Raw genomic sequence first — 25,385 nt, forward strand, 5'->3', positions numbered from 1 at the left:
TCAGGAAGGTGAGAACAACATCTCAAAGTATAAACTTAACAACAAAAGAGACAACTCATGTTCATTCAAAAAACATTATTAACCAGGAATGAAAATTGCAAGTTATTTTTTGGTAGAAATTTAAAGATGAGAAACAACTCATACTAAAATCTTAATATATCACCATGCCTTTACAAACTGAAATAAAATAATCTAGTTAATCTTACTGTAAGTTTATTCAGATAGATATTAAGTCAGGATATAAAAGGTAATATTTATTATTTTAATATATTAAGCACGAACAGTTTGCCCTTACATTTATAGAGGACTTCTTTAAGAAAGTGTGTAAGATAGCCCTCATAAATAGGTAGCAAAACAAGTTTACTGAACTCAGATTTTGCCCTTATGGTTTATTAAGAATTTATATTTGAAATGGAAGCTTTTTGGATTTTATTTCTTGTAGCTATATCCATTTCAGAAATACTTGGGAATGTGATACCTTGTTCTCTATATTCATACTTTGGTGGCTCTTACTTCTTCAGCAGCAGTGGGAGCAGTGGAGGAAGCCACCCGAGTAGTCGGAGCAGCAGTCGGGAGAACAGTGGCAGTGGGAGTGTGGGGGTTCCCATTGCGGTTCCCACTCCCTCTCCTCCCAGCGTCTTTCCAGGTGAAGCATTTGAATTCAATTTGTTATTGTATTACAGTGAGTTTTCTTGGTTTTGTGTACGTGTGAACGTGCACTTCTCTGTGTATATAGGTGCGTGTTTATGTGTGTTGCTGGCTTTTGAACCCAGAGTCTCTTACAGATGGGTTTTCTTCCTAATAAAGATTTTAAAGATTTCCTTAAGTATTGGGAAGTCTACACACATTTGTTATTTCTGTCCAGTGATCTTAATTGTTTACTGTCTAATTGTTACTTTGTTTTATGTCTTTGGCGCTAGTTCAGTTGGTGCTTTGGGGTTTCATGTTCATTATGGTATGAGTTACTTCTTTAGTTTCAGTTAGTGTTACACCAGTACCTTTCCTTGGAAATGAAGAGGATGTGGTTTGAGAATCATTTTGGTAACAGAGGACAAGAGATGTAAATTTAAAGGAGTATTATAATTCTGGTTTCTGGACTACATGCAGATGACACACATAATGCTTCTTAGGCTTACACATGTAAATAAAAATCTTTATTAAAAAAAACACTAGCAAAATAAGCTGGGTATGTTGGTGCATGCCTTTAGTCCAGTAGTTAGGAGGCAGAGTCAGATAGATATCCGAGTTTGAGGCCAGCTTGGTCTACAGAGTTACAGAGCGAGTTCCAGGACAGCCAGGCTCCACAGGGAAACCCTGTCTTGGAAAACCAAAAACAAACCCCAAACCCAGCAACATAGAATATCTTGTAGTAGGTTGTGGTACATGCCTGCAATATAGCATGCATAGGCTAAGGCAGGAGAATCTAGGTGTCAATAGACTAAGTAGTGAGAATTCTGTCTTTCAAACCAAAACAACATATTTAATTATAACAGTGCAAATAAACAGTACCTTTTAAAAAAGTCATGAAAAGTTTTGGGCATGTTTTAAGGTTTTGCTTTTTTTTTTTCTTTTTCTATCTAATAAGATACTGTCTGGAATATGTGTGTATATTTTGATTCGTGTTGTAATTCTAATAGTATATTGTTGCTTTTTTAAGGTACTGTAGTTTTATATATGTGGGGCATGTCATGATAAAAGTAACAGTATGTAGGAAGCAGTTTTTTCCTAGGTCAGTTACTTTTAGGTAAAAAGAAAGGTTTGTTTTTAACTAACATTTTTCTATCCTACCTGAGCATCTTGAATTATTTGTTGTTCATATAATACCCTTAACCATTCTTTTTGCAATGCTCTATTCTTTTGACTAGTGTTAAGCGCTGAATACTCTTAGTATTCCAATGCTTTTTCTAATGCTAATATGACTGCCTTATTAATGCTGCCTCTTACTCCTCTTTCCCATCAGCCCCTGCTGGCTCTGCTGTCACCCCTCCTCTTCCTGCTACTTCTGCACCTGTCCCTGCCCCTCTTGTTCCTGCTTCTGTCCCATCCTCCACTGCCCCAGATGTTGCTGCTGGGGGCGCACAGACCCTTGCTGATGGCTTCACTTCTCCAACTCCCCCTGTTATTTCTTCCAATCCCCCCACAGGTGAGTATTGGCATGGCAGACAGACCTGGCCATTCTTGCCTGAAACTTCAGCTTTGCTGTATTTGTTGGTTTGGTTTTACTTTTTTTTTTTTTAAAGTTGATTTGTGAATTTAGTATGGAGTTAACTTCCATACAGTTTTGAAAACTTGCCATTAGAACTATTATAGGGAGCTGGGGCGTTAGCTTAGTTGGTAAAGTCCTTGCTGTGCAAGTGTGAGGACTTGAGTTCTGTCCCCAGGACAGACATAAAAAGCCAGGCAAGGTGGTGTATGTCTGGAATCCCAGTGTTTGGGAACTGAAGCCAGTGCTATCTAGTCAGCCCGTCCTAATAGGTAAGTACCAGGTCTTAATGAAAGACATTGAAAACATGAGGTTGACGGCCTCTGGCATACTCAACTGTTTACCTGCAATAGACCTGCACAGAACACCTGTACCAGTACACACATCAGTAATATTGCAGGTTAAGTAATTAACAAAAACAAGCCTATGACGATTAAAAGTTTCATTTTAATGTAATATTCTTTATAGCTAATTACAAACTTCTTTGTATATTATAATGAGATTTTTGCTTATATTTTAGCAATACCAGAAACTTATTAACTGTGGTTCTAAAGAAGTTCAGGATTATTTAAGTTGGTTGGTGTTTTCTTTAAGATTTTAACCTAGTGCTAGGGAGATGACTCATCAGATAAGAAAGGGTTTGCTACCCAGCCTGACAACCAGAGTTTGAATTTCTAGTGGTGGAGAAATAACCAGATCCTGTGAGTTTTTCTCTAACACACACAAACACACACACACACACACACACACACACACACACACACACACACACACACAGACAGACAGACACGCACGCGCATTCTCTCTCTGGTATGAATGCATCCTCCTTATAAATAAATGTACTCATTCTTTTAAAGATCTCAGCCTCAGGTATATTTTGCTGGGATAGGTGGTAAAGACTCAGTTATCTCAGAATACTCTGAGCAGTTAATATGATGCTGGTTAGTAAGTAGATTCTTTTTGTTTCCCCCCAAGACAGGGTTTCTCTGTGTAAACCTTGGCTGTCCTGGAATTTCCTCTGTAGACCAGGCTGTAGACCAGACTCAGATAACCACCTGCCTCTACCTCCTGAGTGCTGGGATTAAAAGCATGTGTTACCACTAGTTGGCTACTAATAAAACATGTTTTAAAAGACATCTTTGTTCAAATTGGGTTTTGGGTAATGTTCAATTGAGAGAGCCTCTCTCTTTATGAAAAAGACTTTTCTGTCATTGAGTGAGAATGTGATTGGATATGCAACTCTTACTATACTAGTCGAACTAGTTAAATAAAGGAATCTTGTTAATGCTATAGATGAAGAAATGACCCCTACCTAAAAAATTTAGTAATTAAATTATAATGGAATGATAGGTATTTGGCCAGGCGTGGTAGCACACGCCTTTAATCCCACCACCCAGGAGGTAGAGGCAGGTGGAACTCTTTGAGTTCCAGGCTGCTCTGCATAGTGAGTTTAGGGACTGCCAGCACTACACAATAGAAGGCTCCCGGCACTCCAAAAAGGGTGATTCACGGTTTTCAACAAGTAAACATTTATTATGTGAGTAGAAAGTTATATTTACAACAAAAAGAAAAATTCCTTACATTTTTATTTTACTAAGGTTTAAAGTGTGTAAAGTTTGCCTTTTTAAAGTATAAATATATGTGACTTCTTTTAAGTGTATCCTGCCACCACAAGTAGGATCTAGAATAGTTGCATCACCCACACCCAAAATGACCTCATGCCTTTTCTGTGTTTCACCCCTACCCTGCTCACTGCTGACCTGTGCTTTAGAATGGACGTCGTGGACAGTATGTAGGTTGTTTGGTCTTATGACTAGGAGCTCTGCTGAGGTGTTTTATGTTCCTTCTTACTGTTGGTAGTGCTCTTGATGTGTTAAAATATGTGCCTTTCCAAGTTGAAGGACATTTGGATAGTTTTTATTTTGAGGGATTATGAATAACGCTGCCACAAACATTCATGTACAGGTTTCTGGTGAGTTTAGGTCATGTCATCTTGGTAAATACCTAGGAAATAGAATTGTTAGGTTGTATTATAAAGGGAATGTGCAGTCTATTTATTTTATTTTTGAGATAGGGTCTCACTGTGTAACCCTAACTGGCCTGGAACTCAGATGTCTGCTTGCCTCTGCCTCTCAATGGTGGGATCAAAGACATGTACTACATGCTTGGAATATTTAACTTTTAAAGAAACTACCAAGTTGTTTCCCAAGTAACTGTACATTTTTTTGTTTAAACTTCAGTGGTTTTTCCATGCAGTTTTAATTTGCATATCTCTAGTGAATGCTGAGGCTGGGTATCCTTTCATTGTGCTTTTTTGGGGGTGGGGTGCCAAAAATCCTAACTTTAGTTGATATAAATAGATGTCTTTGAAATTGGTTTTTTTTTTAAAGTCTGTGAGGGTAGTCACACACGCCTTTAATCCTAGCACTGTGGAGGCAGAGGCCAGTGGTTCTCTGAGTTTGAAGCCAGCCTGGTCTACAGAGAGACAGCCAGGGCTAAACAGAGAAATCCTGTCTTTAAAAACAAAAAAAAAATATTATTTGTTTTTTTATATTTATTTTTATGTGGATGAATGTTTGACCAGAATATATATATGTACACCACATGCCTGCCTAGTACCAAAGGACATCAGAAGACGTTAGATCCATTCATTAACTGTAGTTAATGGAGCACGGCACTGAGCTGCTGAGTAGATTTAAGACAGATGAAATTTTAGACTGGATCCAACGTCATAAAAATTCATATGGTGGTGTATTTTTTTTTGTGTGTGACGATCTTTGCCAAGTATTAGTAAAATGGCAGTGCTTTTCTTTCTACCTTTATTTCTTCTTCTTCCACCTTTTCTCCTTTTTTCCTCATCATATAGCATGTCCTCCTTCCTCTGTCTTCCTGTTATCCCTTTCTCCTTTCCATGCCTTGGTGCCTGCTCGACTGTGTTCCTTCATGGGTTCCTTCTAATGCTCTGTTGATGAGGGCCTTTCTTAGTAGAGAGCAAGTGAGGGCAAAGGCAAGGTAAAATTTGGGGTTTGCATTATTAGAAAACTGGATGGATTAGGAAAGGATATTTCCAGTTGATATTAATAGTGAATAATTCTTTTAAGAGGTTCAAATGAGTAATAAACATGGGTAGGTTTCTGGGATGATGATGCAAATTTTGATTTAGATTTCATAAACAAATTTTAGGATATGCTCTAGCTTTAGGAAAATGAATATTTTGTGTTGTGTGAAGATGGGTTTGACTTGGAGTTACAGCATCAGTGTTTTGTTGAAATATTTTGTTTTCCTTTTAAACAACTTTCTTTGCTAACTTATCTCCACCATTGTTTTAGAGTAAGATTGTATCAAACAATTTTTCTTTTTTCTTTTCCAGAATGTGATTTTTTGTTTAGTCTCCAGTGTTTAGTGGCTGCTTTAAATCATTTATTTTTTGTAGAGGAAGGGGAACCTGTTTTGTGTGCTGTAACAGAATACTGCAGACTAGATTACTTAAATAATTACTTAAAAAAAAAGACTAATATAAATAATAATATAAATAAAAACAGACTAATATAAATAATAATTATTTATAAAATATATTTGTAATATATTAGTCTGCTTGGCTCAAAGTATTTCATTATCTTATAGAAGCTTCTTTTAATGATGGGTCTGTGTTCTGTTCCTTTCCCAGGTCATCCTGTTCAGTTCTACAGCATGAATAGGCCTGCCTCTCGCCATACGCCACCAACAATCGGGGGCTCATTGCCCTATAGACGGCCTCCTTCCATAACTTCACAGGCGAGCCTTCAGAGTCAGATGAATGGAGGGCCTTTTTATAACCAGAATCCAGGTTAGGCTCTTCTTTTGCCATTTCTTTCAATTTCTTTCGTGTTGTACCAAAAAAAAGAGACGAAAACCAAAAGACAAAAAAGAAAAACCTCTTCAGTTACACATAATTAACGCATATATAGTAGATAGTTATCCCATATGAAATAGGCACTTGAGATTATTGTTAAGGAGCTAGAGAGATGGCTCAGCAGTTAAGAGCACTGATGGCTCTTCCCAAGGACCTGGTCTCAGTTCCCAGCACCTACATGGCGCTTCCAGGGCATTTGACATCATCACACAGACATACATGCAGGAAAACACCAATGTAAATAAAATGCAAATAAATAAACTATCAAAACACTTATTAAATGGATAGATGAATGAATGAATACTAACTTTTTAATATTGTTTCCACTTTAAGCAGTACTTGTATGACTTGGTGTAAAGCTAAGGAGTTCCTTTTATTCTCTCGCTCTGAATGGAGTCATTTTCAGTGGATGGAATTTGCTTTTAAAAACTACCATTGTGCTAGACATGCAAGTGCTTCCTTTTATTTCAGCACTCATGGGGTAGAGGCAGGGAGAGTCGGCAGCCTAGGCTTGTAGAATTGAGATCCTGTCTCAAGTGGAGTATGTTTGAAAACAGTATTTTCTTTTTGTTTAATTAGACATCATTGCTTTATGAATTACAGATGAAATTGGGTATACATGAAGCTATTTTACATTAGACAGTCAAACTGTCTTAACTCGATTATCATATCAAATACCCTGATGGTATGAGGGACTTGGAAAAATTGGTCTAAATATAACAATTGAAATAAAGAATTGAATCATATATACAGAAGAGCTAACCTTGCGCACTTACACTTGAACACTACAATAATCAACATTTTGTTCATTTCCTAGAGAATTCACAAAAATTTTAGGCACCTTAACCATGAGTGTATTATGTCAAATTACTGTTTTGTTTTAAATTTGCTAAGAGGTAATGAAGCCTCTGGGTTCCTCTGATTCTGGGGACAGATCATTCAATCTCTCATAAGCCTTGAGTTTATGGAGCAGAAATTAATCTGTTAGTGAAACCTTAGTTAAACTCTTTAGAATCTTGCAAAAAAAAATTGACTTTCCTCTTATTATCTCACTTGATTTACATATGGAAAATAAGATTGGTTATAATATTTAAATGCTTTTAAGTTTTTAAAATTTTATGTATATATGAATGTTTTGCTTGCAAGTACATATGTTTTTGTAGTATGTATTTGCCTAATGTCCACAGAAGCCAGAAGAAGAAATTGTATCCCTTAAAATTGGAGCTGTAGATGGTTGTAAGCTGCCATGTGGGTGCTGGGAATTGGATCTGGGTCCTCAGGAAGAACTGTCGTACACTTAACTGCTGAGCAATCTCTCCAGCCCAAGAATGGTGATATTTGCATATGTATTTTGTATATGAAACAAAATACATATTTGCATATGTATTTTGTATATGAAACCAAGGTATTGGTCAAGATAGACTTGAACTTAATGGTTTTTTTCTTATTCTTTTCTTTTCTTTCCTTCTTTCTTTCTTTCTTTCTTTTCTTTTCTTTTCTTTTTTTTTTATTCTGTATTTCATGACTTTTCTATTGTCCTGTCCTACCTAACCTCTTCACCTGCTGAGGCTTCTCCATTTCTGCTAGAGAAGAAAAAGGAGGAAGGGGAAGTCTCTGTTACAATATAGGGTACACTAAGGGTGGAGTCCTTGTTAGTGTTTATGCAGGACTGTCCTGAAAAAATTGTTTAAAAATATTGTTGAATATTAAATGAAACCTCACTTCTTTATCCAAATTTTCTTCACTCTCCTGGGCTTCTCTCACTTATGGAATGCTGTATTTGTAGTTAACCTGGTGCAAAATGCAGGGTGAATCCTCCTAATTGCCTTGATTGAAATGTATTTCTCCTTTCATGCTTAGTGTTTAAGGCTGTGTTTATGCTTCTTTCTTTCTTTCTTTCTTTCTTTCTTTCTTTCTTTCTTTCTTTCTTTCTTTCTTATCTTTTCTTTTTTTAGGTTTTTTTGAGACAGGGTTTTGTTGTGTAGCCTTGACTGTCCTGGTTCACCTGCTTCTACCTTCCAAGGGCTGGGATTCAATGCATGAGCCCCCACTGCCCCCACTTTTAAACAATGTCTTATTTAGACTGGTTTTGAACTTGTGGTTTTACCGATCCTCCTGCCTCAGCCTCCTGAGTGTGTATGTGTGTGTGTGTGTGGCCCATGCTTGACCATTAAATGCTGCTTTTTCCCCAGTCCTTGAATTTTAGTTTATTAGATATAGTCTGCTTAATAGTTTTCTAGAAGAGTGGCTAGCTCTCTTGGGTATCTGGAAATTACTGCTTACAGTCCCTTGTACCTTTATTACTTCATGTAACATTTTGAAACAATATTAATCTAAAGTGGGTTAGATCCATAATGAAGTTGGGAGAGGTTTCACTGTTAAAATTTTGATACCAGCTGTACAAGGTACTTAGTAATACTGTGGAAGAATATTTCATGCTGTGTGTATATACTCAGTACTCCTATGAAAACTCTCGGGTAAAATTTGACAGCTCTTTAAACATCTGTTTCATATATTTAATTTTTCCAGTATTAAAGATTGAGTCTAGGGCTTTGTATTTGTTAGCCAAGTGCTCTACTCTTGCCTTATGTTTCTAATGGACTAAAGATTTCATATTTCAATAATACTTTATAAGTCAGATTCATATATGCCAAAAATATATTTTAAAGTAGAATTAAATCTTTAGAGAATAATTTTAATCTAAGTATTAATAAGGTGAACTGGAATTGTTTGGATCATGAGAGGCCCCTCAGCTGTCAGTATTTTCTGTACTCTAAGTTCTGCCTTTCTTCTATTGGAATTTGGTAACTTCAAAGAAGACAATTATAGCTCTGTGCTATAATTAATTAGTTAATTATAACTAATTAACATCAGCTATAATTAATCTGTTTTTAAAACCTACTTTTAAAAAAAAGCAAAGCAAAGCTCTATTATGTCCTTTTGGTGGGAGAAGTTTCTGGCTTTTGCACCATGATCCTTGAACATGTCAGGCAAGTGTTCTGTGATTTTTCTGCACTTAACCCAAGTATGTTTTTTATTTGACGACTCTTTTGTAAGATGTAATACTTAGTGAATTATTTAGTGAACAAAATGATGCTTATTTTTTATGAACCCATATATTTTAGTCAGAGCCTTGCCATAGATGTATGCTTCCAAAGAATGAAGTTTGACAAGGCAGTGGGGTTCTGTGGAGTATAAATCTGATAGCATTCCTCCTAATGCTGTCAACCACTGAGCCATCTCTCCAGCCTACCAACATTGTATTTTAATAAAAATAATATAACTTATTCTTAATTCAGAGATCTTTCAAGTGGTTCTAGAATAAAGGTCTTATATAAGGAAATATCTTAGGTAAATGATGGGCATATACAAGTTTGTAAAGTTACTTCCCATTCTTTTGTTGTTGTTGCCGAGAATGAAATTTAAAGCCTTTCACATAGGAAGCACATATTCTACCACTCAGTTGTACTGCAACTTCTGCTTTTTGCTCTTTTCTGTTCACAAGAATAAACAGAACCAGGTATAACTAAATTCTGGTTAGATGAGCATCTTAGGGTTTCTATTGTGAAGAGACATCATGACCATGGCAACTCTTATAAAGAAAAACATTTAATTGGGGTCCACTTATAGTCTCAGAGTCTGTTATCTTCATGTCAGGACATGGCAATGTGGAAGCAGACATGGACATTACTGGAGAAGGAGCTAAGAGTTCTACGTCTTGATCCACAATCAACAGGAAGTGAACTGTGTCACACTGGGTGAAGCTTGAGCATAGGAGGCCTAATCCCTGCCTCCCCCCAACACACACTGATACACTTCCTCTATTAAGGCCACACCTACTCCAACAAGGCTACACCTCCTGATAGTGCCACTCCTTATAGGGGTCATTTTCTTTCAAACCACAACAATGAGTTTTTGAAATTTTCCTGAGAAAAGAAGGTATATTCATCTTTAAAATGTAATAAGCTTAGTTTGTCCATAAAAAGACTGTTGTTTACATTATGCATGTATTTTTTTCTTTTTTTTTTTGTCAAGTACAAAAGTTACTGCCTTTATTTAGTGGGTAAATAATAAGTGAGGAGAGAGATTCCCACTTTTCTGTTTGAGAGGAAGAAAGGAAGGAAGCAAGCTTGATGTGTTTGTTTTCAGAAGAAGGTGTTCAGTGTTACAGAATGTGTATGTCCTGATGTCCTGTGCAATGCACTGCTGTTCTGCTGTTTCTTGGCTGCTCTCTTAGCAGCATGCAGAGGTGCCACCACAACCTCAGTCTTCGGAGTGAGGGATTTACTGCCAAGAAGTGTGATTTTTAGGGAAAAATCTAAAACCCAAGTCACCTTTTGAAGAGAGACCAGTTTATGGATGTTATGCTCGTTCTCCTACATCTAGACACTCTTAAAAGTGGTCCGTTAGCTTTTCTCTGTATATTTACATGTTCTTGCCTGTCTGTGCACGCCTGTCAGCCATTACCACTTTACTGATAGCTACTAACCTTATACTTCTTGAGGTTTAATATCTCCCACCCATATTTTCCTGTTGCCTCTCATTTTTATGCTTAAGTTATCCTCATGCATCCCATTTATTTTGCCTTCATCTTTTCTAGTGTGTCTACAATCACCACCCCGTGCTTTTCCCATACTTAACTGCCATGGTTAGTGAGTTAATAGCTTCTTTAATCACAAAGCTTTGTGATTTTTGTTATCCTTGTATGCTAGTTAAATCATTAGTTACCATATAGTGGTTTACCTACATGTAACAAAGTTTTTCTCTTGTTTCTAGAATTTGCCTTGATTTGCTGTTTCCAGGGCTTGATTAAGCTTTTGAAATAAAATCTGTGCTTCTACTATGTGAAATAGGGTTGTATTATCTCTTTCTCATATTTATGGATTAGATCTAGAGTATCTAATTGTCATGGTGTCTAAACACAGAAAATGTAACATCAAGAATTTGAGGCACAGTGACTTAAAAAAAAATCAGTCTCTTTACACCAAGCCCTTCATGTACATCCTCTTTTCCATGCCCACATGCTCACTTTTCTGCAACTTTCATCAAATATTTATTTTTGTTTTATGTCTCGGTATTTTGCCTGCATGAAGGTATATATATGCACCACATCCATGTTGGGTACCTGTGGAGGTCATCGAGGTGTGTGGATTCATGGAACTAGAGTTACAGATGGCTGTGAGCCACCATGTGGGTGTTGGGAACCAAACTCGGGTCCTCTGCAAGAGGCAACAAGTGCTCCTACAACTGAGCCAATTTTGCAGCCCTGTTTGTTTGTTTATTTGCCTTTTTGAGACATGTTTTCTCTGTGTAACAGCCCTGGGTGTCCTGGAACTTGCTCTGTAGACTAGGCTGGCCTTGAACTCAGAGATCTGCATTCCTCTGCCTCCAGAGTGCTGGGATTACACACATGTGCCACCACTGCGTGCTTTAATTTTTAAACATATCTTCTAGTAGCCATATAGAGGGAATGTTTTTGATCCTGTGAACTCTGCTCATGCTGTTTTATGCCTCTAAGCCTTTGTCCTAACTTGGTTCCTTAACCTTGATTGCCTTTCTTAAGTTCTGCCTACTTAACATACATCATTTCTTCAAGTACTTGCTCGGAGATCTGTTCTCTGTTGCCTTCCTCCTTGTGGCCAGCACTGTCTCCTAGGAAATTAATTCCATTAAGAATATGGCTACCATAGTATATGTACTTTCTGAAGAGAACTGTAACTATAGAGTTAACCTTCTAAAAATTATTTTGGTATCTGCTTTATTTGTTCATACTTAAATATCTGTTGAAGGCTTCCTAAATTGTGCCAGGCATTTGAGATGGAGGCACACATCCTGGGAGAAGAATAGTGGTGTTTCCTGTAGGACTAAGGAGGAAATATAATGAATTGGAGAACTTGCAGTAAGAGCATCTGACTCTCAGTGTAGGACTCTAATAACTGGACCAGCAGAGTCTTGCCTCTTAGCAAGAACTCAGGCCATACTTGTTTAACTAAATAAAGATCCAATTAATGCTTGTTTTTTGTTACTGAAGTAATAGAACGCCTATTTAGGTTGTTGGGATGTCATATTTTTTTTTCTGCTATACTGACAACCAGTTGTTCATGGTAATCAACAGAGATGGTATTTGCAAAGAGGATTGGTTCCCATTACATAGAACAGATACGTGCGTGTTAAATGGTGCCTTTTGTAGTTCTAAGGCTTACTAAAACTCTCTAGTGTGTTATTTTGTTTATAAAGTTACCCTCAAAAGTGGATCTGTAAGGTAGACAAATGTTTGTGAAAAGTGGTTTTCCTCCTTTATATATTTTATTGTATTATCCTTTCCTTTTAATATAACTTGCCCTTACCCCTTATCCTCCACACCTTTTTTGTTTTTGCAGTATCTCTTGCTCCTCCTCCTCCTTCCATCCTACAGGTAACTCCTCAGTTACCTTTAATGGGATTTGTGGCCAGAGTCCAAGAAAATAGTAAGTTTATGTCTTCTTTATGCTGTAGTTCAGATTATAGGCATAGAATGTAATTTACATATGACTGACTAAATAGTCATTCACAGTGCTACTTGCATTTGGATAGTCATTGTAAGAATGGCTAGTGGTGATGATAACGTAATAGAGGTGGGCCGGAGAGAGAGCTCAGTGGCTAGGAGTGTGCTCTGCTCTCGCAGAGGACCTTGAACGCCAGCTCCAGGAACATCCCACACTTCTGCCTCTGCAGATACTGGCACTCATATGCACTTCACACTTCTACACATAATTAAAAAGAAAGTTAAAATACAATGATGGTAAATTTCTTTGCTTTCAAATGACTTTTATAGCTCAGAGCACATGCTTATTACATGAGATTCCAGATTTGGTCCCCAGAACCATAGCTAAAATACCACTACTGATACCCACAAAGTTTTAAAGGTGAAACAAACACACATACAATAGTGTAAGTGAAAGAGAGAAAAACTGCACAAGGAGATATTCTAATTGCCAAATAAATATCCTGCTTTTTTTCTCAGTTGCCTAGACAAAGTGGTAGGCTAGTTAGCTGTTACTAGAGATGTGTTATGGGCAGCCTGAGTATATACCTCTCTCCATTTCAAGTATAAAAAAGGACCACACCACAGTAGGGCATAGAAGATCAGTCTGTCAGTTTGTCTCCCAAAAAGCATAGATTGGCAATGAATTTTCTTTAGTTTGTGGTCTGCTGTTGAATCATCTTGCATTGTCATATAACTAGTTTTATTGGTATTTTAAGTCTTTTGGGGAAGCATTAAGGAAGCTCAGGAGACTTTATTTCTAAATTGGGAGGCCTGTGTTAACATTTGGTGATGAATGGCTGTTACGGAAAGAAATTAACAGTCTCTGTGATAGGTGATTAAGGAACCAAATTAGCCTAAGGTTGCATGATGTCATGTAATCTAAACTTAGAGGAGTTACAGTTGATCCTTGAATAATTGGGGTTTGAGTTGTTTGATAGTAAAGGACAGGCAGACAAGACTATTTTGCACAGCTACAACACATTTTAATAATATCCAGAAAATACCCATAAATCTATTACAAAAAGTTAAAGTCAAGCATCCAAACATTGACAGGTCACACACGCCCTCTTCTGTAGATGGAGTATTGTTGAGATGGCAGCTGCGCAAGATTAACTTGTGCTGCTTTTTTCTCTAACACCTTGTCGTCTTCCAGCACTGTTGTGAACTCATGTTGCAGATCTGCTTAGAATAGAGAGTTAGGCTAATTATCCTTGCATTCCCAGTAAATTGTCTATTAAGGTAAAAAGTGTTCTCCTGAGGGTGGGGTGCAGCTGGGTTGGTAGAGCACTTGCCTAATGTGCAAAGGCCCTAGGACTAATTTCTGCCACTGGGTGGTTGGGTGTTGAGAGTGATTAATTGTTATCTCTCATTTTATTACTGTATATAATATGTGTGACAGAATAAGTGTTAATTGACTACTTAGCAAGGCTTCCTGTCAGTAGCAGGCTATTAATAGGTTTCTGGGAGTCAGAAGTTACAGGTATTTCTGACTTATGGTGATTAAGGAGAGGTGGGGAAAGGTGGTATAATCTGTGCTTTTCCTCAAGGGTCAAAATGTGTATTAAGATAGTCATCAGGCTGGAGTTCTCCATTCCTGGACTAGAAGTAATTATAATCTCTTGCTAAGATTCTCTGGAAGTAGGCATTTAATAATGCAGGGTCTATCGGAGCAGGGGCTTTGATCACTTTGTTTGCTGCCTGTGTCCCTGGCACTTTGGCCTCCCCCTGCCCGTTTTTGTACTTTATGTTTGTATTTTAACTGGTTGTAGTCTAGTCTGAGTGCCCATCTAAGTTAGGGTTTCTGTTGCTGTGATAAAATGCCATAAGCAAAAGCAATTTGGGGAGGAAAGGGTTTATTTTGTTTTTACTTCCAGCTGTCAGCCCATCACTGAAGAACCTCAGGGCTGGAACCAAGCAGGGCAGGAACTTGGAGGCAGGAGCTGATGCAGATGCCTGCTCTTCATGGCTTGCTCAGCCATGAAGTCTTAGAGTACTCCTGACCATCACCCACACTCGGCTAGGCCTCCCACATCAATCACAAATGAAGAAAATGTATCACAGACTTGTCCCAGACCAGTCTGGTGGGAACATTTTCTCTATTGATGTTCCCTCTTCCAGAATAACTGTCTGTGCCAAGTTGACAGAAAACTAGCCTGGGATAGGGCCCAAAGGTTGAATTTGTCAGGTGCCTTTGCTCTCCTATTTGCTGATGTCTAAAAATAGTTTGTTTATTATTTCTGTTTATTAGAAGGTACTCTATGAACTTTAATGCATTGTAATTTTAAATATGTTTTCTTAAATTTAAGAGCATTTTCATTTATGTCCAAGTATTTTATTTTTTTATGTTTCAAAATCATGCCTTTTCAACCTACTGTTTTTTTGGCTTGTGTGTGACCCAAGCTGGCTTCACGAGAAACATTTGCATAGCAATGGTCAGTAGGTCTAGTGTGTGCCAGGTACAGCCATAGTATTACCCTTTGCCAGACTTTGAGGTTAAATGTAGGTTGGAAGATCCTGCATTTAAAATTTCTGGAAATAGCAGACTGATTAGAAAAGGCTTTTTGGAGTTCCAAATTTGAAGGACTTTACAATTTAGTTGCAGTGTCATCCCAGAGTGGCATTCCCTGCATCACAAATGAGTTTAAATTCCTTGAGTAAAGAAGAGAGTCAGTTGAATAGTAAGTGGAAAGTTGGTTTGTTTGTTTTTTTTCTTTGAATCAACTGATATGATGAACATTCAGATTTTGAAACTGGCTTTGAAGATTAATAATCTATCAGAATATTTTCTTTTTTTTTCTTCAAAAATTGGACTTGAAAGTTAAGTAAGATCATGAAACTAGTAATTAACTTTGACAAGTAATTAGTGAAAGTTGTCAGGTTTGTAGAAACATCAAATATTTCATGAGTAGAAGTAGTGTTTTAATGTTATTTAAGTACATATGTGTTTAAGACTTGCCGCTTGAATGGACAATTGTAAAACATTATTATAGCACCACCGTTAGTATTTTAAAAGCCGTTTTCCCTGTGTATGAGGTATACTGGGATTGGCTTAACAGTCGTGGCAGGGCTTATGCATTCAAAGAAATGTTATTTTCTTTAAAACATGCACCTAGGAAAGATGTGTATCTTTGTTTTAGAATCATCTTAAGACTTCCTAGGCATTATTTTAAAGATAGTCTGTGGAAATAATATTTTTTGCATTAAATTTAATATGTGGAAGAGTCTGGAATCACTTGCAGTATTTATTATTTAATATATTAAACTACTTACACTGTGATAAAATGTTCAAATATACCCATTATTATTTTTTAGAATTCTCATATGACACCCTGTTGACAGAGGTTTCTATCCCTCCTGGTCCTTTAGCTGTTCAGTCCCAAAGAAACACATAGATTATTATAATAATATATTTATAATTTATAATATAATTATAAATCATTGGCCTCTTAGCTCAGGATTCTTATTAACTAACTCTTATATCTTACATGAACCCATTGTTCTAGTCTGTGTTAGCCATATAGCTTGGTACCTTTATCAGTGAAACAGTCTCATCTTGCATCCGTTGTGTCTGGGTAATGACTGCAGACTGAGCCTTTCTTTCCTCTTCCCAGAATTCTTCCGTTCTCACTGCCCTGCCTACACTTCCTGCCTGGTTGTCCCGCCTATACTTCCTGCCTAGCTACTAGCCAATCAGTGTTTTATTAAAACAATACAAGTGACAAATCTTTACAGGGTATAAGACCATTGTCCCATAGTACTTCTCCCACCCCCCCCCACACTTTTTTTTTTAAAAAACAGAAACTCTGAATCTAATCTCCTTTGTTTAGCTTTCTTCCTGACCATCATCCATAACAATTTGTAACCAACGCTCTAAACAAAGACACATCCATAATCCAGTTTTGGGGAATGTGGGTGAGTTTTCCAGGCTACTTCCTGTTGGTTGGAGGCACTGATAATCTTATGGGGACCTAAAGAAAATTTAGGATTATGATCAAGTCCTGACTGAAATACTCTGTGAGGCTTGATCATCTCAGCCAGCAGTACTGAACTGTTCTAGATGTGTCAGAGGAAACCCCAACAGAGGTCCTCTGAAATGTTGTATCATCTGGGCTGTCTGCTCCTGTTGGAGATTTCCCAGGGGGGGTCTTCCTTGATCAAACCTGACTTTTCTTAACCCAGAATGAATCCACAGGCTCTGGTTTCCTGTGGAAACAAAAGCAAAACCTCTCCTCTAGAGTAACATATCTTTTTGTTTAACATTTGAAGTCAAGGCATTTTCAAAATATATATGTTGGATTGATCCCACAGCATTTACAATCAAATTTCTTCTAGCTGCTGTTGCTTTTACCTCAGCCATCAAACAATTCAAAGACAACATAATAATATACAGTACCCAGATTCTCTGTGTATTTTCTATCTGAAAGTGGCTTTATTTTAAACATTATTTCTTTTATTTTTATTTTTAATTTTTGGTTTTTGGAGACAGGGTTTCTCTGTGCTTCTTTGGTTGTCCTGGAACTCACTCTGTAGACCAGGCTGCCCTTGAACTCACAGAGATACACCTGCTTCTGCCTCCCAAGTGCTGGGATTAAAGGTGTGTGCCACCACGCCCACCTACTCTTTTTTTTAAAAAAGACTTTATTCTTTTTCCTTTCTCTCCTAAGCAAATATGCTGTAAACCATTTAGAGGTTTTCTTCGTCTGAATCTATCCTTACTGTATATCTCTCATTTCTGACCACATGAGTCATTGCTAAGTGATATGGCTAGGATTAAAGCCATGGCTTTGACGACTGGCTCCACCCCATTAGCTTTGTGAGAATCTAGCTTCATGGCAGAGGTACTGGCAGGAGCCCTGTTTATTGTCACAACTCTGTGGAGTTTCCAGGTCCCTGTCACCACCAGGAAGCATGCTTTTGGCTTTTCCTCAACATCATTTAAGTGTTTTGTAGCAGAGCTGTTTAAAAGGCTGCAAGATTTTTGCAGCTTAAGCTGAGTCAGGAGGCTTCTCTTAAATAAGATGCACTTGCCTCTAGCAAACAGAGCCCATCCAAGAAAATGCTGCTACCAAATAGCCATGCTTAACTCTGTTATTTTTGTGTCTAGAATTCCTTCTCAAACTCGCTCAGGTTTTATGTGGATATAGTTGTCCATGTTGGTGCCATTTTTTGACAGAGGTTTCCATCCCGCCTGGTCCTGCAGCTGTTCAGTCCTAAAGAAATACACGGAGGCCTACATTAATTATAAACTGGTTGGCCTATAGCTCAGGCTTCTTATTAACTAATTCTTACATCTTACAGTAACCTATAATTCTTGTCTTTGTTAGCCACATGAGGCATTCTCATTTTGATTCCTCTGTGTTGGGGTGACAACTGCAGACTGAGCCTTTCCTCTTGCCAGAATTCTCCTATTCTGGGTGCCCCGCCTTTACTTCCTACCTGGCTACTGGCCAATGAGCATTTTATTAAAACAATATAAATGACAAATCTTTACAGGGTACAAGACCACATAGGCACCATTGAGTAGAGCCCAAACTCAGCAAACTTTTTTGTTCCGAGTCCTTTTAGGCTTCCCCCGCTTGTCTACCTTTGAATGATTCTCTGAAGCTTTCCTTCCTGCTTTATGTATCTACTTTGAAAAAAGATAATTTTATTCTTTACAATCAACTTGAATGTCTATTCCCTATTCCCCATGCCCTGCTACCTCTAGACATTAACTTGACTCATCCTTCAGGTCTCAGGAAGCCTTTTCTGCCCACATAAAGAGTTTGATCTCTGGTGTACACTGCTATAATTTTCACTCTACTTAGTTATAAATCAAAATTTGATCACATTTTGGTGACACCTGTCCACCATATTCTTAGTGACATTTGCCCACCATCCTCTCCTTAGTGCAAAACTCATTCCTAGTCACATGAGGCTCTTGGGTGGTATTTACCTAGTGATGATGAAGCATTACTTAAAAACTACAAATTTTATTCCATAAGTATAGTGTAGCTTCTAAGGTAATAGGCAGAGGGAAGTCAGGTGCTTTTCTGTCTATTGCTATACGGACATTAATCTTCTTTCCACCTCCACAAAATTAAAATTCAAAACAACACCTTGGCTTGGGGTATAGTTTAGAGGGTTTGCGTAGGATGTGTAAGGATCTTGAATTGAGCCTTAGAATCACAAAAATGTAAAAATAAATTAAGAGAAAAATTAGGTAAAGAATATATTTTACAGTTTCAGCTGAATAACTGGCATACTGCACAAATAAAATCAATCTGGCTCTGAGGATTATAAAGAAGGTAAAAATGATCAGAGTTGGTATTTTGAATAATTTATAGCATAATTTCTCTGATTTTCCTGAAAGTCCCTTGGATCTCTGTTTCTGTGTACTCAGTCTCTTATAAATGTACACAAGCTTCACTGTTGTTTTCACACCATTATATGAGAAACATTAAATTTAAAAATTTGAATAAAGGATATATTAGGAGCACAAATTTGTGATTTACATTTGTAAAGACCCTCCCCCCCCCAGTCCAAAACCTAAAAATCTTAAAACATAAGACATAAGTTCAAGGCCAATCTAGGCTACATGGTAAGGCTACCCCGCCATCAAGAAAATAAAGTCCTAAGCCGATAGGAGTAAAGATTTTTTTAATGAGACACTCTTTATAAAGTAGGTAAGTACAAAGCGGAGGAACACTGAACTATCGAGGATGGTGTTGGTACGACTGATTGTTCAGAGAATTTCATGTGTACAGTTTTGGTAGTTTATAAGTAAGAGTAAGTGTTGATGATTAAAACTGAGTAGCTGGTCAATGTAAATTTATTTTTCTTTGTTGTGTTCAAATATGTATCAAGAATTTCAAGAGTTCTCTGGGTTTGAAGATGATTTTTTTTTGTTACATGCTACAATGTGATGAGACTGATTCTAATAATATGGACATGTAGTCTCAAGAAATTTTAAATAATAACTAATCCTGAATTAGTTTAAATTCTACAAACAAACAAAATGTTTTATTGACTCAAGTTATCCTAAGTTGTTAGTGATTTTCCTCCTCAATTTGGTACATTTCTGTTTACTGGGAATTCGACTGCTGGTGTGGGAAATCCTTATAATTCCAGTACTTGGGGCCAGTTTGGGTTAGAGTGGGAATCTGAGTATGTATGCAGAAAACTGAGAACAAAGTAGTAGATTGTAAAAATTTGACTATTTCTTTGACTCACTTTTCTTTCTTAGGTGATTTTGACTATCCAAGTTATTAATATCTCTGATAATTCCTTGACTAGGATATAAAAGCCAAATATATAGTACTCATTTCTTTAGAAAGGTGATTAAAGGTTGTGGAGGCCCCATTAACAATATTCTGACCAAACCCCATTCGGCATCCACCAACACTCAAACAAAGGAGGGAGAAGTCATGCTTGGCAATTTAAAATATCATAATGGTGGGAAAATTTCTCTTATTCGTTTCTTGAAAGATGATTATTTTTGAGTATGGGTTTATACTTAATGAATCTAGAAGCTTAGATGAATATTGAACTTTGCATGATTTATAGTTTGTCAGCTTGATAAATTCTTAGTTTCAGATACACCACCCCCACCCCCGCCTGTGGAAGAGCCGGTCTTTGATGAGTCCCCCCCTCCACCACCACCTCCAGAAGATTATGAGGAGGAGGAAGCAGCTGTGGTTGAATACAGTGATCCTTATGCTGAAGAGGACCCACCGTGGGCTCCAAGGTCTTACTTGGAAAAGGGTAAGTGTCAGGAGGGATCTGAAAGGACAAAAAGCAGAAATGAGACTTGCTGGTACAGAAACGAGTCTTGTTTATTTTTTATTTTTAAGTGAAACTTTATTTATTTGTATTATTTGTTCCATTTTTGCTCTTCTGTCAGATTATAAGGATTATGATTTTGAAGGCTATTGGTAAAATTTTATTTCTGTCTGTTACTATTGAACTTGGTTTTTCCAAATGTTTGTATAACACAAAAATCAAAAAACAAGTAGTCTTTTCTTTGGGATCCCCCAGAAAGATGATTATTTTTCCAAATTATTTCTATCCCTGTGCTTTCATCCATCATCAGCAGCATTATTATTTTAATTTTTTCCTCTTTGGGAAGCAGTCTCACCAGGTAGCCCATGTTGCTCTCTCTTTTGACCCTTCTTTCTCCTGCTGGAATTAAAGGTGTGCACCGCTGTGCTGGAATTAAAGGTGTGTACCTCTGTGCTGGACTTCTAGATACTTAGTTTTGAGTTATTTCTATGTGTTTGATTATCTCCATAGGAAACTTTCTTTTAAAGAATGATGTCTCAGTCTCTTCTGTAAAATAGTGTGTGTTGTGTGTGCCTGTGTGTGTGTGTAAAATTGTCTCTGTTAGGTGACCATGACATTCCATCTTGGACCAGGAGCTTCAAAGTTTGGAGAGTAATCAACCAGTTGAGCTGTACATGGTGGCTCAGCTACATGGTGAGGTCCAGGTCAGCTTGGGCTACAGATTAAGACCCTGCCTCAAAAGGAAAAAAGGAAAAAAAATCTAACTAGATTAGAATGGGGGGAGAAATTTGTTGATGTAGAAGGAAATTTTCTGTTAAAGAAACCAAAGTAGGCACCCACTGTGTCTCAGAACATGTTATAGAATCGTGTTTTACTGTTCTATTGACGTGATGAATCAGCATGACCAGGCAGCTCACAGTAGTTGGAGCCTTACCTACAGTCTCATGGAAGTTCAGAAATTCCTGGTCTGGTCCCTGTGGATACTTCATGCATTTGGTGCATAGATGTACATGTACATAAAATAAAGTTAGAAAAACTTTAATAAAAGCAGGTCAGTAAGTTTAGCCAAATGTAGGGAGTGAGTTTTGGCTCAAGTACCATGAAGCAGAAACCATTGGGGGATTATTGGAAGTTATCTACCACAAAAACTATAAATTCAGGGTATCAAGAAGTAGACTCCAGATAGAAGAAACAAAGAAAATCTTGCTAAGGCCCATCATAAATAACTAAAAACTACTAATAAATAGAATGATATTAAAGATGTTTAGCGGGGAAATAACTCTTTACATAAGAAAGCAGTAACTGCATAGTTTTCCTGCAGGTCGGAGGCAGAGCATCTTTAAAGCAGTGAAGGAAAATGTCAGTCTACAGTTCTTTAGCATAAACGCTGTACTTATTATTGTTACTATTATTAACTTTTACTTATTTTGAGACATGATCTCTCTATGTAGTACTGACTGTCCTGGAACTCAGAGAGATCTACCCGCCTCAGCCTTCCAAGTGTTGGAATTGATGTTGTGCACCGCTACCGCACAGCTAAGTATCCATTTTTAAAGACCTTTTGATACAGGAGGGATATCAGATGAAATCTCAGGTCTGCAAAAGCAGAATGAGGAGTAAATGGTAGGTATATGGGTATACACATGTTCTTCATATTTTAAACAGATATGAAAGTGACTTCACTGAGACAAATAATGGAAGGGAAATCCCCATAAAGTTTATAGACTGCCTGTGACCTAGTGTATCTTAAATACCCAGTGCATAAACATGCCTGACTGTGTAAATAATGTAAGCTTTGGAATAAGCAGTAAAGACAGAAAACAAAGTTTAGACTATATGCAAGTAGAAGAGTTGAATAAAATAAAAATACTCAATCCAAAAGAGTCAAGAAGAGAACAAGTGATGAGACAGAATTAAGGAAAGAGATCTCGTGAGTCCTTGCTGACGCACTCTGGAGCTGAGAGGACAGTCTTTGATATCAGGCTCACCTTCAACTCGTTTGAGACAAATTCTCTTGACCTTTGTCATTACGTAGGCCAGACTAGTAGCCCTGCCTCCGCCTTCCACGTTGCTGTGGGAGCCCTGGGATTGTAGATGCGCTGTTGTCTTGCTTTGTGCGTGAACTTGGGTGCTGACGACTTTACTCACTGAGTCAGCTCTGCAGTCCATACAGGTTGGGTTTGAATATACAGCTATAGTTGGAAATACAGCCTATACATGTGTGTATTGAACAGCAAAGTAGTTAAAGGACCTCAAATAAAAGTTGAGAGTTGGTCTCATATATTAAGACCAAATGTGTACATCACTTATAAGAAACCCACTTTAAAACGATACTATTGGAAAAAAATAAAAGAATGTTTATCAAAAAAAAAGGCTATGTTAGCTGAATTAAGGTCAAAGATTTCAGAGCATGAAATATTATATACAATAAGAGACAATTCTTAAGGATAATTGAGTTATTTCATTAAAGGAGACTTAGCAATCTTATCTCTATAAAAAATTAAAAAAACACTGAAAGAAAAAGTACAAATCATAATTTTAGTTAGACTTCAGTATTCCTGCTTATATCTTTTTACAAAGGAAATGGTAAATCAATAATGCTACAGAAAGACATGAACAATGTAAGTTTGCCTGTGAGAAGTATGGGGTATTTCATCAAGCAATACATAATGTAAATTCCTTTAAAATGCTAAATTCATTTTTGTTTATATAGATTGTATTTTATGCTATAAAAGGGCTCTATAAATAAAGCTTGAAATGATAGAAAGTACACTTTTGACCATAATAGGATTTCTCCTGTTCATTCTCTCTCTATCACCAGCCCAACCAGTCCTTTCTCCTGCTTTGCTTTTGGCCATTCAACTCCTCATTAGACCTATCAGGTGTTTTAGACAGGCAAAGTAACACAGCTTCACAGAGTTAAACAAATGAAACATAAAAGAATGCAACATATCTTTGCATCATTAAAAAATATCCCATAGCATAAACAAATGTGACATATCTTAATATTTTACAGCACATACCTGGTGCTAGGAGCTGAACCTGAGTTTCTAAAAGAGCAGCCACTGTTCTTAACCACTAAGCCATAGTTCCAACCTGAGAAATTTATGAAGAAAACTTTACAGAAAATAGAAATGGAGGCAGTGCATCTGATGAGCTATGGAAAAGGGGTGAACTGATAAAAGCCAAAAATAAAATCCTTGAAAGTATCTTGTAAAAATAGAAGCTGGGCATGGTGTCACACACCTTTAATCCTAGCAGTAGGGAGGGTGACAGGAGATCTTTGAGTTTGAGGACAGCCAGAGTTACACAGTGAAAACCTGTCTCAAACAAACAAATAGAAAAATTTTTAGAGTTTTCAGTGAATGAGATCTAGCAGTGCAGGAAATGGATAATAATAGATTGTGACTAAGTAAAATTTAGAGTTGGGATGCTTGATTTAACATTTGAAAAACTAACCTTTGTAATTAATTTTCTTCACAAATTAAAAGTAAAAATTAAAGGTAAAAAATATTTTGGACAAAAATACTATTTGATGATTCATAATGAAAATTCAAATGTAAGAATGAAAGGGTGGCTTCAGTCCAATAAAAGGCATCAATTTAAAACCATCGACTAAACTAACATTGTGTCCATGTGAGAAGAATAAGTATATCCCCCAAGATTTCAAGCCCCAGCCACTGCAACAAAGAAGGAAGTCATCAGGGTATAGATATTGGGGAAAAGAGCAAAAATGTTTGAATTTTTCTCTTGAGGAACTTATATATGTGAAAAGAGTTGATAGAATTAAAAAGCAAAATTATTACTAGTCAATATGGAAAATTAAGTGGTTTGATATACTAGCAATAATTGAAGATTGAATTTACAAAACCTTTGTAATATCAAAATTATGAAATACTTAAAAAGTCAGTAACATACTTGGGCATGCTAGGGCAGGAAAGCCTATAAGCCTGCTTATATGGGAGGTGGAGTGAAAACTTAGACCTTAAATTGTAAGGAGTGCCCCCAGCTTATTTAGACATGTTTGTAGGAAAGGTGTTGCAGCTCTGAAAAGCTAATTTAGTTATTCCTGTAGATAAAATCACAGTGAAGTTTACTTTAAACACAATCAAGTCTTCACTGGGCATGTAAAAATCTAAAGAGGCTTTCAAAAGAAAGTTTTATGTTCAGCTAATTCTTTAAAGTCTAAAAGAATATGCTCAATATTTCTAAGGTTAGGTTCTGTTAATATTCAATCTTTCAAAGCAAAGATTAAGGTGTTGTGGCACAGATCTGTAATCCCAGCTCTCAGGTGGCAGAAACAAAAGGATTGCACCTCAGGGGCTAACTGAAGTGTGTGTGTGTGTGTGTGTGTATTTTTTTTTTTTTTTTTTGATTTTCGAGACAGGGTTTCTCTGTAGCTTTTTTGGTTCCTGCCCTGGAACTAGCTCTTCTAGACCAGGCTGGCCTCGAACTCACAGAGATCCGCCTGCCTCTGCCTCCCTGAGTGCTGGGATTAAAGGCGTGCGCCACCACGCCCGGCGGGGTTGTGTATTCTGATTTAACTTGGGTAGAGGCAAATTTTTGTTTTGTTTGAGACAGGATCTCACTGTATAGACCAGATTGATCTTGAACTCCAAGATCTACCTGCTTCTGCCTCCCAAGTACTGGATTAAATACCTTAATACCCAGACTGACAGGTATTTTTATGTGTTCTTTTTGTGCCCGTCACAGCACAAAACTTATTAATAAACTAATAATGATTTAATTTTGTGTGTGTGAATCACCACATTCAATGTGACAGTACTTTCAGGTAACAAATGTGAGAACTATTGTAATTCCCACAAAGTAGTTAAAAAAAAAAAAGCTTGGTAAAAATTAAGTAGGCTTGTGAGCTAGGAGGTGAGAGTTGAGATTTGAACTGTGTCGCTTACCCCTCTCCCACTGTCCTAAACTTTGTGGTTTGCCAGCTTCTGCGCTCTATTTACTAGCATTCTGTGTGGTGAATGTAGGACTGGGAAAGG

At 37.2% G+C, this 25,385-nt stretch overlaps 1 protein-coding gene across 36 annotated transcripts in view; it reads left to right on the top strand.

Moving 5' to 3' along the window:
• Positions 1-25,385, top strand: part of Abi2 (abl interactor 2) — a 104,030-nt gene that overhangs the window by 70,112 nt on the left and 8,533 nt on the right. For 6 of the 36 annotated variants that reach the window (XM_075951933.1, XM_075951941.1, XM_075951936.1 and 3 more), the window contains 3 exons: positions 522-646; positions 5,871-6,029; positions 20,191-20,364. In XM_075951933.1, coding sequence (XP_075808048.1) covers positions 522-646; positions 5,871-6,029; positions 20,191-20,364 — 458 coding nt within the window. Of the gene's footprint in view, positions 1-521; positions 647-1,960; positions 2,144-5,870; positions 6,030-12,475; positions 12,563-20,190; positions 20,365-25,385 lie in introns of all 36 variants that reach the window. The other 30 variants (XM_075951934.1, XM_075951921.1, XM_075951916.1 and 27 more) reach the window with 7 other exon arrangements.

The sequence above is a fragment of the Microtus pennsylvanicus genome, chromosome 17 (genome assembly GCF_037038515.1).
Source record: "Microtus pennsylvanicus isolate mMicPen1 chromosome 17, mMicPen1.hap1, whole genome shotgun sequence".
NCBI classification, from domain to species: Eukaryota; Metazoa; Chordata; class Mammalia; order Rodentia; family Cricetidae; genus Microtus; species Microtus pennsylvanicus.